We start from the raw sequence: 15,014 nt of genomic DNA on the forward strand, positions 1-15,014 counted from the left end.
TGTGGCACATTATTTTCTAGGGGCATTTACTTTCCTCTTTCAAAAAGGAAAATCAGGCTTATAAATGCTTTACATATTGACATTATTTTAATTTCTACAGTTATGGCCTGGAAAGCATTGTCCAGTATTCAATCACACTGTTATGGGGCTGATTCATTCAGGCTTGGGTTTTCTTTTGACTCCAAGAATTTACGTTGGCTTTTAAGACATTTACTTAACTTTCATCACAACCAGTAGAAGTCAGCTTGACAGTCCACAGGCAAGTGCAGTGAATGTTTCTCATGATGCAGCTAGTTTTTAGAAATTATACTTATCCTATTTGGCAAGTAAAAGGAAAAAAAAACATCTAGGCAGGAAGGTGCCTTATTGTCTGTGCTTCTAAGTTGCAGCCCGAGGGTAGCACTACTTTATACCCCAACCTGTTATACTGGTTTGGTGTGCATGTTTACCTTGTGTGGTGGAAAAAATATCTCTGCATTCATCATTGTAAATCATGCCTGTGAGTGCCTTTAAATCTTTCTAGAACTCCAAAGAAGACGAACCAGTTTGTTACTCTTCCTTCCAAGCCTGTAGTACTTGAACAGCATTTTCAATTAAGAGAAGTGAAGGGAGCCCTCCTTCCAGGCGGAAGGCTTTCACCAGCTCTTCGTGATAGGTTGGAACATTTGGAGACCTGAGACATTTTGGTGTTGAAATTTAGTTATTGAGGTAACAGGGCACTACGGAGTTGAAACTTCCAGAATCTCTGCTGGAGAAGCCTTTTAATCTAAGGATAAAATCAAGCACACTTGGAGGAAGTAAAATTGCAGAGAATGTCAAGGCATGACATCCCAGGTGAGTCTGACCTCAATGGATTGGGCAAAGGTACATGTGCAGATGGCTTGGGGACTTTCACAGGTACAAAGTGGAAAATCCTTGGAGCAGGCAAATGAGATTAGGAGATGAACTCCAAAATAATATATAAGAAATAGTTAATGAAATCAACATAGCTGAGTTGAAGAGCTCTTGTTTTCTTGTCTTTCTAAATAGGATCTTTACCTTATTAGAAATAAATAGCAAGCAATATAAGCGAATGGAACATGAGATAAAGGCAGTTAACAATATGGTACTCAGTTAAAACCTGTTGTTGTGGGAAAAGCCAATTCTCAAACACTTAGAAATTTAGAGTTTGCTCCTAGACTTTTAAATGGTCTGAAAGGCACAGTTTATCCCACTTGATTTAAGTGATATTTTATGGCACTGAAATTGTTTTAAAGGGAAAGATTTTGAGTTTCTGTTAAAGTCATTATAAAATCTTCTTGAAGAAAAGGTGATACATACCTACCGAATGACTTGATTGTTTAAACATTATTATTAATAATGCAATTAAAATTTTTTCCATGTACTTAAAAGGTTGGATCTGTCTTTGAATTTGCTTTCTTCTCCTTAAAGAAATGAAACAAAGGTTGCAGTAATGATCTGATAATTATACATGTATAAATACCATATAATTAGTACTTTGTATGCCTGTTCTCTAGATTTTGGAAAGAGTTTAAACAAATTTAGTTAATTGAGTAGGACAGTAAGCCTACCTTCTTTGTATCAGTTTTTTCGGGGGGAAGATTATTAACCAAGCATGTGCTTGACTTATTATTGAAAAGTATTACATTTGATACATAAGTGAAGGATAAACAAGCAACTGGCAAGATTGCAAAGAAAATGTGATTAGGATGAAATCACATAAAAGAGCGTTGAGCTTCTTTTGATCCCTTGAGCTTCTAATCTCTCTTCAGGAAAAGTATGTGTTAATAGTTTTATTTGACAGGGCTATTTTGTTGCTCTATTGATAGATATGTTTAACCATCTCCACAGTTGAACACTTTGGAAGGAACATATTGAAATGCAATTCACCTGTCCTTTCAAATCCCTGGTCACTGTAAGGCAAATTGTGTATTGTATTCTAAAAAAATTCAGTGATACTTAGATGATAGGTATGAAATCCTATCTACTACAAGAGCCCCAAAAAGAAATGTTTTGAAAAATTAGCTGCTGAATTTAATGCAATTAGTATAAAATTGCAAAAGATGTGCATGTACACTTGTTAAACAGCACAATTAAGTGCTGTATGACTTCAGACCTTGGTGAATGATTCATTTCAAGAATTGATTAAACTCTTGAAACCATTCCATCTCTGTGATTCTTTTGTTTTCTCAAAAGTGAGTTCCTTTGAAAACAGGGCAGGAGAAGCAGAGAGGATTAAAGGGTCACTGTGCTTTATTTTCCTCTTTGTTTATGGACCTTTAATGCAATCACAGACAAGTCGCATCTTCCCTCAAACTATTGATAAATCTTGAAAAATTCTTTGTCACATACATATTTCTTGTTGGCAGGTTTCAGAGATGGAAAAATAGACTTTGCCATAAAAGGGGAAAGTTGCTTCCACTCTTGCCAATTTTTGGTGTTGCTATAACCACAGACATGTATCTAAAAATTTATAGAGAAATCTAGAAATTTATAGGGAGCTTCATAGAGGAGATATGATGTAAACTGATTCTGGCAGGTTCGATAAATTAGAATAAGTGGCCAGAAGGGAAAAAGTCTTCCCTGGCAAAATGAACAGCAGAGATAAGGCATAGAAATTGTATCTGTCCATGTATTGGCTTGCTTTCTTTTCCTCTCTTATTGAAAACAAAAAGGATTTTCCAAAAATTACTACTTTGAAATAGTCTTAAAATAAGTAAACATAATAAAATATAAGGTTAAAATAATATCACAGTTAAAATTTGTATATAAAATATGTGATAGAACATTCTAAACAGCTACCAAGCAAGACACGAATTTGCTTTCAAGCTTCCTAGGAGCCAAAAGAAAATAAGAAATTGGTTTTAAGATTTATGGTGTTCAAATGATATAAAAATGTGCAGTTATTTAAGAGATGCATAGATTTCTTGATTAAACTTAGTGATAGAAGTCAGAATAATTTCTATATATGACAAGAGAGAGGCCTAACTAGAAGAGAGGGTTTTTATTAGGCAACACTGAGACATAAAGTTAAAAGAAGTATGGAGATAAAGAAAACAGTATTATTTAACTCATCTCAGAATCTTAACGTGGATGATTTTCTTTTGAGCTCCTTAGGCTGCTGTACCATCCTATGAAACATTTGTCAGAAAAAAATTTGTGCAGAAAAAATTTCAAACATATTATAAATCTGAAAATAAGGAGAAAAGAAAAAACAGAAGCATAATTAAGAAATATAGACTTTATAAAATCTAAGTATTTACATGATTTAAATATTCACACTATTAAAATTTCAGAATATAAAAATAAGTCATTTTGAAAATTAGGCTGCTATATATATATTTTATAAGCATATGGTATTACTCAAGTGTCTCTCCCAGTGTTCTTACTGGATTTTATATAGGTATTGTATGTTCATTTTGGTTAATGAAGGGGTTCAGGAAAGTCACTGTGACAGATTGGGGCGGGGTGGGTAGGCAAGGTGGGGATAGAGAGTAAGAATACAGAACAGCACATTGATATTGATAATATTCATGTTGCATTATAAACCTACTTTAAAGACTTTAATCTGTAAACTTCAGGTACCATGAGGTAATGAGATTGCCTTAAATTTTTATTTTCCATACAGGTAAATAGGAATTTAGGGAAAAATTATGAAAATTTAGTGAGAAAATAGTGATGTTTTATTCTTGAGTCTAAGTTCTCATCAATTTTAGGTTCCATGTTTTATGTTCTTTTCAGTTTACCATTTAACCTTGATGAATTTCCTTTAGTCATCTTTTTTTCTACATTAGAAAACTTATAATATTGGCTATATTTCTAGGAATTAGTAATTACTAAATTATATTTATCAAAATTTTCTTACATGACTTAGTAACATAATCCACAATAACATTGCTATTTAGTTAATAGAAAGATAGTCTTCATGTGAAATTTTCGTTTATATAAGTTGATTAGTTAGTAAAAAATTTATCTTCATAATCACATAAATAAGGGGAAAAACTTGTGTTCATTGGGTACCAAATTAAGGCAGAAATTTACTAAACTTTTTTGAATCTCACTCCAGTCTTGGGCTTCTCTCATCCTCCACAGACACACTAGGCTGATCTCCTACGAAGACCTCTGTGTAATGGTAGTTTCTGCTGAGGTTCTTAGGGTTTGTTCCTGCTTGTCATTCTTTTATCAGATCAAATATCATTTCCGTGATACCTTCTCTAGCCTCTCAAACTAAAGCAGACAGTCTGTTTTAATGCCTGATTTTAATTCTTTTAATATCTCACCAAAATCTCACAATATTTGTTTATTACCTATTTCCCTGCAATAAAATGTTCTCTCCCTGAGATGAAAGACCATGGCTGACTTGTTTATTGCTGTATTTCTAGTGCCTAAAGCCATAGCTAACGCATACTATATTTTTAACAAGTATAAGTTTAATATGCTTGGAAAAAAACAAACATAAAATGCATAGTATTATTCCTATGTGCCTAGGCAATTTATATTTATTCTAACATGAAAATTAGTTGAGCATAAAGTAGCAGTCACTTAACATGGTAAATACAAAGCAAAATAAAACAAGAAGGCTTAACTAAAAGAAATCGGCAAATTAAAGTCTTAAAATTGAAAGAGAACTTTTTCCAGAAGAATAATAGTTTACATAGAGTCTCTGTTCTAGGATATTGGGAGTGGTGCATTGTCATGCAGAGTTAAAGAATTGGTTCATCTTAATTTTCTCTGGTTCTGTGTTGCAGTGACTTTGGTTGGGGTTACCTAGAAGAGCTCTCAGAGAGTCCAAGGATGAAATGATGATGATGATAGTAGGGGTGCTATTGATAGAGGAAAACATTTATTAAATGTATACTGTGTGCCAGGGACTGTTCGAGTATTCAACATATATTATTTAATCTTCACAACTATCCAATGAAGATAGTTAATATGGATAATTATATGACTATAGCTTCTTTATGGAAAGAAAGCTGCCCTTTTGCTCTATTTCTAATTCATCCTCATCATTGTCCATCAACTCATAGTGATAGAGAGCTGAGTTCATGTGATGATGATGGGATTTGGCAAAAAGAAATAAATTTGAGAGATACTTGAGGTTAGATTGGTATTTGCTTGTATTGAGTGCGAAAGGAGGAAGAGGTTGTAAAAACTAGGTTTCTGGCTTAGGTGAGAGAAAGAATAGTATTGTTAACTGATTTAGGGATTATAGGATGGGGAACAGTTTAGGGAAGAGAAATATAATAAGACTGCTTTAAACAAGAATGATTTTAAATTATGTGATACATAGTCATGCATTATTTAATGACAGGAATATGTTGTGAGAAATGTGTCAATCTGTGATTTCATCGTTGTGCGAACATCAGAGTGTACTTACACAACCTAGATGGTATAGCCTACTACTCACCTAAGCTATATGGTACTCATCTTATGGGCCTAGAGTCATAAATGCAGTCCGTTGCTGACCAAAACATTATTATGTGGTACATGACAGTATATTGATGAAAATGTCCAGGACTTAGATTGAAAAATAAGACGAGACCTTGGGAGAGAGAACTAGGGTGGAATTAAAGACCTGGAAATTATTGAAACTTAAGCCATAGATAACTTCCTGGATAGATGAGATTATACTAAGATAAATGTTAAAGTAAGAAGGGAAGAAGACTGATGATAGAGTCTACAAAACACTACCATCTAAAGTCTAAGCAAAAGTGAAAGAAACTGAGATGGGGTCATGGCAGAAAGACAAGATAAAGATGACAGAATTTTCAGGAAAATGTACAGTGGGGATCTCTATATAAGAAGGGTGAAACTATGTAATGACAGTATAGTTAAGCAACTAGGATTTGGTGACTCAAGTCTGGAATTAAGGTGAGACATGAGGAAGAAACAACTTGAGAATTATCAGGAATGAGGTAAAAGAAGAAGACAAAATTGCAAAGTCAAACTGTAAGAAGCTTAAAATAGTAGAAGTTCAGTAATAGTGGCCTGGGAAATGAACGCAGTTAGGGAGGGGAGAAGGAACAGTGAACAAAGGAGGGAGTCACATCGCAACAGTGTGAGGTAAGCATGATTTTCTATTTTCACAAATGAGGGAACATCAGCATTGAGGGAGATTGAAGGAGCTGGAAAGGAATGTTTCTGATAGGTGAGGACTTAGATCACTAGAGTAACTTTAAAGGGCAGGAGGACAGCTTTCTTTCTATAAGGAAGAATAGGAGAAGTGAGTGTAATGATAGATTCCCTGGGTTACAGAGAAGAGTGGGTGATGGAGCTCGCGCCAAATGGCCTGCATCTTTGCAGTAAAGAATGAGTTCATCCGGCCAAGGGTTAGGGTGGAGCTGTGTGTGGGGTGTTGAATCCGTGAAAGATAAATAAAAGCATTGGCCAGAAGCAGCCTCAGTGAAGTTAGACAGGAGATAGTGTCAGTGAATGTGGGAAAGCAATAGGGAAAAAATGCAGGCTGATTGTTAAGTTAGTTTTCATAGAGACATGAATGAGTTTGTGTGTGTGTGTGTGTGTGTGTTATTGGCTTGTCTGCAGATTTAGTTTGAGACTGTTATTCTACAATACCTGGGCTTCACCATTTAGCACCACCCAATCAGCCTACTCCAGCTAGTCATCTTCAGATTGCATACCACTGGACTATAGCAGAACTAGAAGAGAGAGTACATTTCATTACAAATCCATCCAACTTTTGAAAAACACTAACACCCAGGCTTCACTGCCAATAAGCTTTTATAGTTGTATTTTCTCATCTATGTAACATTAGAAAAACGCACATATATACCACTGGTCATATAGCATGAATGTGACAGACGTATGAGATTGACATGAGGGGGACACACTTCCATTTGACTCTGTTTGAAGAAATCAAAATAAGGCTGGGATCAATGTTTATCCACTCAAAGATTTCAAGACTCTTGGCTAATTGGTGATTCACATCAGGGTTTGTATGATTATGTTGTTATTATCATCAATAACAATAATGGAGAGAATAAGTAATACAGTTACATATTTAGTAAATACCAGTAAGGGGCAAAGCAAGGATTTAAATCTAGGACATGTCTGACTCTATTGCTTCCTAACTGCTACAATTCCCAGAAGTACCATTTTAAAAGAGCTACTTTTTCTTTTTTCAATAGACTGTCCCAGGAGAGTATTTCAAATATTTACCATGTATATCCATATGCAAAAATTAGTGACAATTTTTATTACTGAAAAGAGTGATATTTTATCCACAGTCCATTCTCTAGCTGATATATCTGCTTTTCTATAGATATTTTATTTTACAAAAACTCACATAACTTCATGTTTACACAGTCTTTTCTGTGTGGGTGCATCATGATTCCTCTTGTCCTACCTACCCTCACATCCTTATGATATTTCCATCATACGTACATTCCTGGCACTTTTATTGAAGGTGATAAAGCTCTGAAGAAGTAGTTTGAAGTAAATGGGTTCTACTAAATTCAGGAATATTTTGACCATTAACCTTCAGTTTGAAGTTTTAGGTGACCACAAACTAGTATAAAGGAATATAGATTTACCCCTACAAAATATACCTTAAAGAGGTTTTTAAACAATTGATGCTTTGCTGATGCAAAGGATATTTCCTCTTCAGTGTTTCTCACTTAACAAATTACATGTAAAAGCCATAAACTCTTTTATATTATCCATAAACATAATAAAAAATGTTACACCACATAACTTTGTCTTAGTCAATAATTCTAGGCTTAGCCTTAGGGTTTGAAGAGAAAATTATTCCTGTTACACATTTTAATTATGCTATAAACTTTGGGAAATAGCTATTGATCTTCAGCATCTGGCATCAGAAAGTTGTTTCTTTTTTCTGTAGTCAGTGAATGTATGCCGTACAGACTAAAAATGAGGAATTTCAAAGGAATCAAAGTAGTGTATGTACAGTAAAGGACATTTTTTGGTTACATTTTGGTAACCAATGATCAACTCCTCTAAACAAATTTCTGCTGGAAACTAGAAACACACATTTGAGTTAAGAAATATATTACCTTGTCTTAAGAAAAAGCTATTCTCTAATGGTGCCTTTGATTGTCTCTAATATTTTAATACAGAAATAGAAGGGCCTAATCAGGAATTCTTTTCAGACATTCATGTTTATGGTTCTCCAAAGCTAATGTAGAGTGATGAACATTGTGATTATCATTTTAGAAGTAATTATTTCACAATTTTTTATCCTCAGATCAGCAAAATGGGTAAAAACTTCCATTCTGTTAAAATTAAACAGATATCTAACATCTGGGATGATGATGATGAAGAGAATAATTACTATAAGCCGAACTTTCATTAGGGGATGGGTATTGCTGTAAACACTTTACCTGTATGGCCAGGTTTAAGCCCCACACTTACCACGTGAGAGACTAGGTCTCAGCTTCCTCATTTTACAGAAGGCTTGGAGAGGTTAAGGAGCTCCCTCAGGATTATATAGGAACTAAACGATAGAGCTGGGATTAAAACCCAGGTCTGTCTGACTCATGTAATGATGGTTTTCTTGACTAGGTATAGGCTCCTTCATTGCCATTTTCAGCAAGTTGAAACGTCTTTCAAGTTTAGAGCATTTACCAAGTAGATTTATATTTGTTTGTTTGTTTGTTTATTTGGTAAGGAAGATTGGCCCTGAGCTGACATGTGTTGCCAATCTTCCTCTTTTTGCTTAAGGGAGATTGTCGCTGAGCTAACGTCTGTGCCAATCTTCCTCTATTTTGTATGTGGGATGCTGCCACAGCATGGCTTAGTGAGCAGTGTGTATGTCCGCACCCAGGATCCGAACCTGTGAACCCCTGGATGCGAAAGTGGAGTGTGCGAACTTAACCACTACGCCGCCGGGCCAGCCCCTAGATTTATATTTAAACTTAAATATAGCAAATTTAGTATTATGCATTTGTTCACTCAACAAATATTTATTAACATATGATTATGTACCAGACATAGTATTAGGAGCTACTGAACCTAACTAAATTCAGTGAGTCATGGACCATAGCAACTCATAGTCTACTGGGGAGACATTGCACAGTAATGTAAAAAAGAAAGAAAATGCTTATATGTATATGAATATATTGTTTATGGAGCTTCAGAATTCTGTTATAAACATTCTATAATTACCCCATCTTGAATTTCAGAATCTAATTGAAGGTATGGTCATTTAACTTTGATACTATGATATCTTGTTTGGTCAGTTTGGGGACCTCAGTATCTTTCTAACTCCAGCTGTTAAAGATGCTGTTTTGAGAGCATCAGCAGGGAGCCTCTATTGACTTTTCTGTCCACAGTGGACCCTCTACTTCTCACAGTGGGAACTAATATGCAGTAACCTTCACACATTTCTTCCCTACCCATTTCTTCCCGACCCACAATGTAATTAAACTCACTGGTTAAAGAATCTGTTAAGCATTCCATGTATATAATGCTTTTAATGGCTCTGGATACAATAGTTTGCATCAATCAATTTAATTTTATATAAAAAACAAAACTAAAACTCAAAATAGAAGTTTTGAAATATAATACACAAACCTGTATTTCTTTATAAAGAAGAGTAAAGTTTTCTCCAACTATGCTTTAATTTTGAGGCTACCATCTAGCTTCCACTGAAACTTTTGCACATATAAGGGATATAACCTGATAAAGATAGGTTATAGGCAGTCAATTTTTAGACATGTCAGGTATAAGCAAAATTTTCAAACCTGAATTTATTTTTTTGTTTTAAACTTACACATTGAGAGAGAAACTAGTGATAGGTGCAGGTTGTCTCTCACTCACATTATAACTTCATCCAAGGATGTATATTGAGAATTATATGAAATAAGGTGCCTTAGCCAGTTTAGTGCCTCTGAACAAACATTAGTCATGGGATGTAGGCATTTTATAAAAGTTCATGTTTTTAAAAGGAGATATGGGAAGGCCACTATATGCCAGGTACTGATCCTGGGAATTTTATTCGAGTCATCTCATTACTTTCTCACAATATCTATGGCTATTACCAGCTTTTAAGTTGCCAGATGTATATAAGTCATCTTGCCTCGAAGCAAATGAATGCAAAGAGGAAAGTTTAAACAGAGATGTGATATTGGATTCCTCCTTAAACAATGAAGAGTTCTCCCATTAAATAAATGGAAAGCTTACTTCAGGGATGAAAAACCAGTTGCAGGGACTGCCCCGATTTAAGTTCACACACTCTGCTTCAGCAGCCCAGGGTTTGTGGGTCTAGATCCTGAATGTGGACATACACACAGCTTGTCAAGCCATGCTGTGGCAGCATCCCACATAAAATAGAGGAAGATTGGCACGGATGTTAGCTCAGTGACAATCTTCCTTACACACACACACACAAAAGAAACCAGTTGTACAAAGGCATCATAGCATGACTCCGAGTGTTTGATGAATTTCAAACATTTGTTCATAGTACATGCCCAGTAAACATTAGTTACTGAAGTGCTGAGTTTGTTTTTCTGGGCTGGCATAAAACATTTTTCCAGCCCACTGACTACAGTGGAGTTTTAAAGCTAGCTAAATTTTTTTTTCAACTTGTTTTTTTTGGGGAAGATTATCCCTGAGCTAACATCTGCTACCAATCCTCCTCTTTTTGCTGAGAAGACTGGCCCTGAGCTAACATCCGTACCCATCTTCCTCTACTCTATATGTGGGATGCCTTCCACAGCATGGCTTGACAAACAGTACTTACATCCACACCCGGGATCCAAACCCGCTAACCCTGGGCTGCTGTAGTGGAACATGCGAACTTAACTGCTGTGCCACTGGGCTGACCCCCTAAAGCTAGCTAAATTTTAAACAGAATGGATGGTAGTATGCTGTTTTTACTTCAGCTCAGCACATGTGTGCCTATATAGTAAAGGAGGCTTTGTACCCATTTACCAGATTGCACATGAACACATGTGCATGTCAAAGATGTTAACCACAGCTTAGGAGAGTTGCGTTTATGGAAAGCATTAGATTTTCTTCACAAATTTACTCTTAAATGAGAACAGAATATCAGTGCCTCTTGACTCCAGTGTCCCCTACTGATACTTAATGTGCCAAGTTAAAATACTTGCATAGTGGACAAGAAGGCAGCATGGGGATTTCCTGGCCCTCTTTCCTGCCAGATTGACAAGTTGCATTGCAGCAGGTGCACAGCAAAGCGATTAAGAATGTACGGGTTGACAAAACATGTGTGATATGACTGCAGGCATTTTATGTGAATGACATGTCATGGCGAGTATTGGCCTCAAGAGATTGTGCTTAAGGTTCTGGGGTGTGAGGACAATCTATATGCATATAAAAGCATCACTGAGAAGGTGAGTGCTCAAGGAAAAATAACTTTACCTGAGAGTCTATATAAGCAAAGTACATTGCAATGCAAGGTATATTTTTTGCTACTTAAATATTTTACAAATGTCCTATTTATATGAGTAGATGCAATAAGCATCTGTCTTGAGTGATGTGATTTTTTGACTGCTGAACAACTCAATCAGCTGCCAAGGGGACAGAGAGCCTGGTTTGTTAAAATTCATGACTGGGGAGAAATCCACCGTCATCCAATTCATTTTAAGAACACATTTAGTCCTTGGTATCAACATCTCCACTTCTAGGATTATTTTACATGTAACAAAATCAACTTAATATGAGTGTCATTGCCTTTCTCACTAATTTTCAGGAATAATCAAAAAGCAAGAGTGAAAAAGTAGGTTTTATATGATAAATTAATTGTTCACCATGTATACACACACAAACATTTGCATGGATATTCGAGAGAGACATGGACTTCCAGAAACCTTTCTGTGGACCACCGGTTGACGGACCCCAGATGGATTTTTGTGTTCGTGTACATTTTTCCAGAAAGAAAATAGATTTTATCAGATTTTCAAAGGAATTCATAATCCCAACAGCATTAAGATGAGTTCTAAACTTCTTTCTGTATCAAAAATTGTCTAATTCACTTGATGTCCTAATATATTCCTGTTAAGAGTTATTAACTTTCTCCAGAGAAACAGAATCTCTCATTTTCTAAGAAAATAATTCTGTGTCCCTTAATTTATGACTAAAAGAACTATAATTTTCAGTATAATGATTAAAATAGTGAAGAATTTTCAGTAATTTTTGATGAACGTTTAAAAGAAACTCTCATTAAAGTAATATATTGCCAGTGAGGGTTAAGGTGGAGTGTATTTGCTTATTTTTCATTTTACATGGACCATTCAACTAAAGGTGAATGTGCTATCTATATTTCTAATACAGAGATAAATGCTTAGGATAAATAAAAATAAATCTATAGTGCTAATATTAATACTTGAATTTTTAAGTTCCCTGGTATTAATCCACTTAAAAATAGATTAAAGTGAAATCTTGTCATCTTTTGGAAAAAATGAAATGTATATTTTGAGACTTGTACAAAACCTAATATTTCAACCAGATTTATTTCCATCATATGTCATAATGTACACTATATATTCATTTTAATGTACTCAGATATTAATCAATGGCACAAATAATCTTGGACGTTAGGAGAATGATACATTTTGCACAAAAATATAGTAAGAATTGTGTCTCCTGTCGATTGGATGAGCAAAGACAGTGAAGGATATTGAATAGGGTCTGGGTTCTTAATCTAAGATTCCATCAGAGTAAAACGAGAGAGAAAGGACCCATTGACAACAATTGTGGATGAGTTAAAGTTTGTTTTTGTTTTCGTGTTTACTGTTCAACTCGTTTGCTACTTTTCCTTTCTAACTTGGCTAACCACCCTCAAGCCGCTTTCCTCTTTGTTCCGCCCATCATAAAATCTCCTTATGATACTTTGGCATAAAATGATCTAATAAAATTCTTCACAGTAAATTGTTTTTTCTTTTTTTTCTTTTTTTTTTTTTGAGGAACATTAGCCCTGAGCTAACATCTGTGCCCGTCTTCCTCTACTTTATATGTGGGACGTCTACCACAGCATGGCTTGCCAAGTGGTGCCATGTCTGTGCCGGGGATCTGGGCCAGCCAACCCCAAGCCGCCGAAGCGGAATGTGCGAACTTAACCGTTGCGCCACCAGGCCAGCCACAATTGTTATATTTCTAGTGGCAGAATTTCAAACATAACTGGGAGATACTTTTTGTGTGACAGCACCTGCTCTATGTGTTTCAAAAAATATCACATAAATGACATCTGTCCAGATTTTAACATTGATAAGGTCTTATTCCTCCTGCCTCCTTAATATTTCCTCATTCACTAGGCCATACCTGAAATTCCACAGTCTGAAAATCCTTAGAGCTGAACGAAGTCTATTGATTGGTGTTAATGATTTATCACCTTCCTCTGTTATATTGCATTTTAACGCCCATATTTTGTTGGATGGCCTGAGGGGAGGTATTTTGGACAGGGGTCTTAATTGTGTGCTTAGTCAGCTTACGACAAAATACCATCGACTGGGTGGCTTAAACAACAAACATTTATTTCTCACCCTTCTGAACGCTGGGACGTCCAAGATCAAGGTGCCTGCAGATTGAGTTCCTGGTGAGGGTTTTCTTCCTGGCTTGCAGGTGGCTGCCTTCTCACTGTGCCCTCACATGGCAGAGAGAGAGAGCTCTAGTCTCCCTTCCTCTTCTTAGAAGGACAGTCATCCCATCATGGGACTCCACTCTCATGAACTCATCTAAACCTCATTACCTTCCAAAGGTCCCAGCTCCAAATACCATTCCACTGGGGGTTTGGGCTTAACCATATGAATTTGGGGGGCACACAAACATTCAGCCCATAACATGTGCCATTCCTACAAGTCACTTAGACTCTTACTTTTAGCTCTATTTTCATATATTTTGCATCTATGTAGATATTTCTTTCCCTCTTTCTTCATCATATTTTATATCTTGGTAATTCAGTACAACAGTTAACAAGCTTATGAAGTTGATCAATGTATTCTTAGATCTTAATTAAATTGGCCTCCAGTTATCTCGAATTGCCTCCTTTCATAAATCAGTATGTGGGGTAAATAGAGATTTCCTCAGTCTCTGCTCAGTTCTTAATTCTGTCCATATTAGGCATTCAGAAAAAGCCCCACCTCTGTACAAAAAAAAAAAACAAACCCTATAACAAAAGGAAAACATCATTTTGAACACAACTGTTTAGTTCGAGAACTCTTTGTTACATTTTGACTTCGGTTTTAGGATTCATTTTTTTTATAAATACATATTCCTTAGGTTAAAGAGCCATAATTTTTAGTGTCTATAGCTATCTTAAATAAATTTTGAAGATATGTAATGTTAAGTGTAAATTAGAATTAAGTAGAATTGCAAGGGGGTTCGTGTTAAGACCAATAGATAGTAGCAACGTGGCAAGAGATTTTTGCAGAATATAAGTAAGGACTTTTGTTTAGTTTAAGATGGTGAGATTTTTCCTCATAAGAAAACCAGAAATTTTATTATCATAAGACAGTGAATTACTTATAAACAGATGTAGTCCAGCATAAATTAAATTCCCACCAGTTAGGGATGATACAGAGGAGACTCATACGGTTATATATGATCAATTTTAGGGTACTATGCAAATGTTAGCTTTTATGTATATAGTTGACATGAAATGAGTTTAAAAAAGAATATAAAGTGATATACTAGACCCTGCAAATTTGGTTACTTAACATCTGATTTGGAAACAGCTTTGCAATTAACTTTGAATATATAATAAAATGATAAATATGTAGGTATGATCTAATAAGATCTTCAAAAATAAACAAATTTCAAAAGGTGCTTTAAGGAAAAATAGTGTTTAAGTGATTAAACACAATGCTTGAACTTAGTGTGTCATGAGTTATTGATTAGCAAATTGAGAACTCAGATGAAAGATTTCTATATATTAGTTAATGCAAATATTTTTTTCCAAATAAATCTTTTTTTTTTTTTTTTTGGCACCTTAATTGATTTAGTAACTGGGATTTGGCCAAACTATTGAATTGTTGTCCTCTAAGAAAATTTATGACTTAGCCAGCTAAAACTGCTTAAAA

General features: G+C 35.2%; 1 protein-coding gene across 11 annotated transcripts in view; it reads left to right on the forward strand.

Annotated features, from left to right (window-relative positions):
• NAALADL2 (N-acetylated alpha-linked acidic dipeptidase like 2) overlaps window positions 1-15,014 on the forward strand; it is a 1,279,597-nt gene that overhangs the window by 382,314 nt on the left and 882,269 nt on the right. The window contains exon 1 of one of the 11 annotated variants that reach the window (XM_014732760.3): window positions 453-834. The exons of the other annotated variants lie outside the window; for them this stretch is intronic. Coding sequence (XP_014588246.2) covers window positions 813-834 — 22 coding nt within the window. The 5' untranslated portion in view covers window positions 453-812. Of the gene's footprint in view, window positions 1-452; window positions 835-15,014 lie in introns of those variants that run through there. 11 annotated transcript variants of the gene reach the window in all.

This window comes from Equus caballus, chromosome 19 (genome assembly GCF_041296265.1).
Source record: "Equus caballus isolate H_3958 breed thoroughbred chromosome 19, TB-T2T, whole genome shotgun sequence".
Classification (NCBI taxonomy): domain Eukaryota; kingdom Metazoa; phylum Chordata; class Mammalia; order Perissodactyla; family Equidae; genus Equus; species Equus caballus.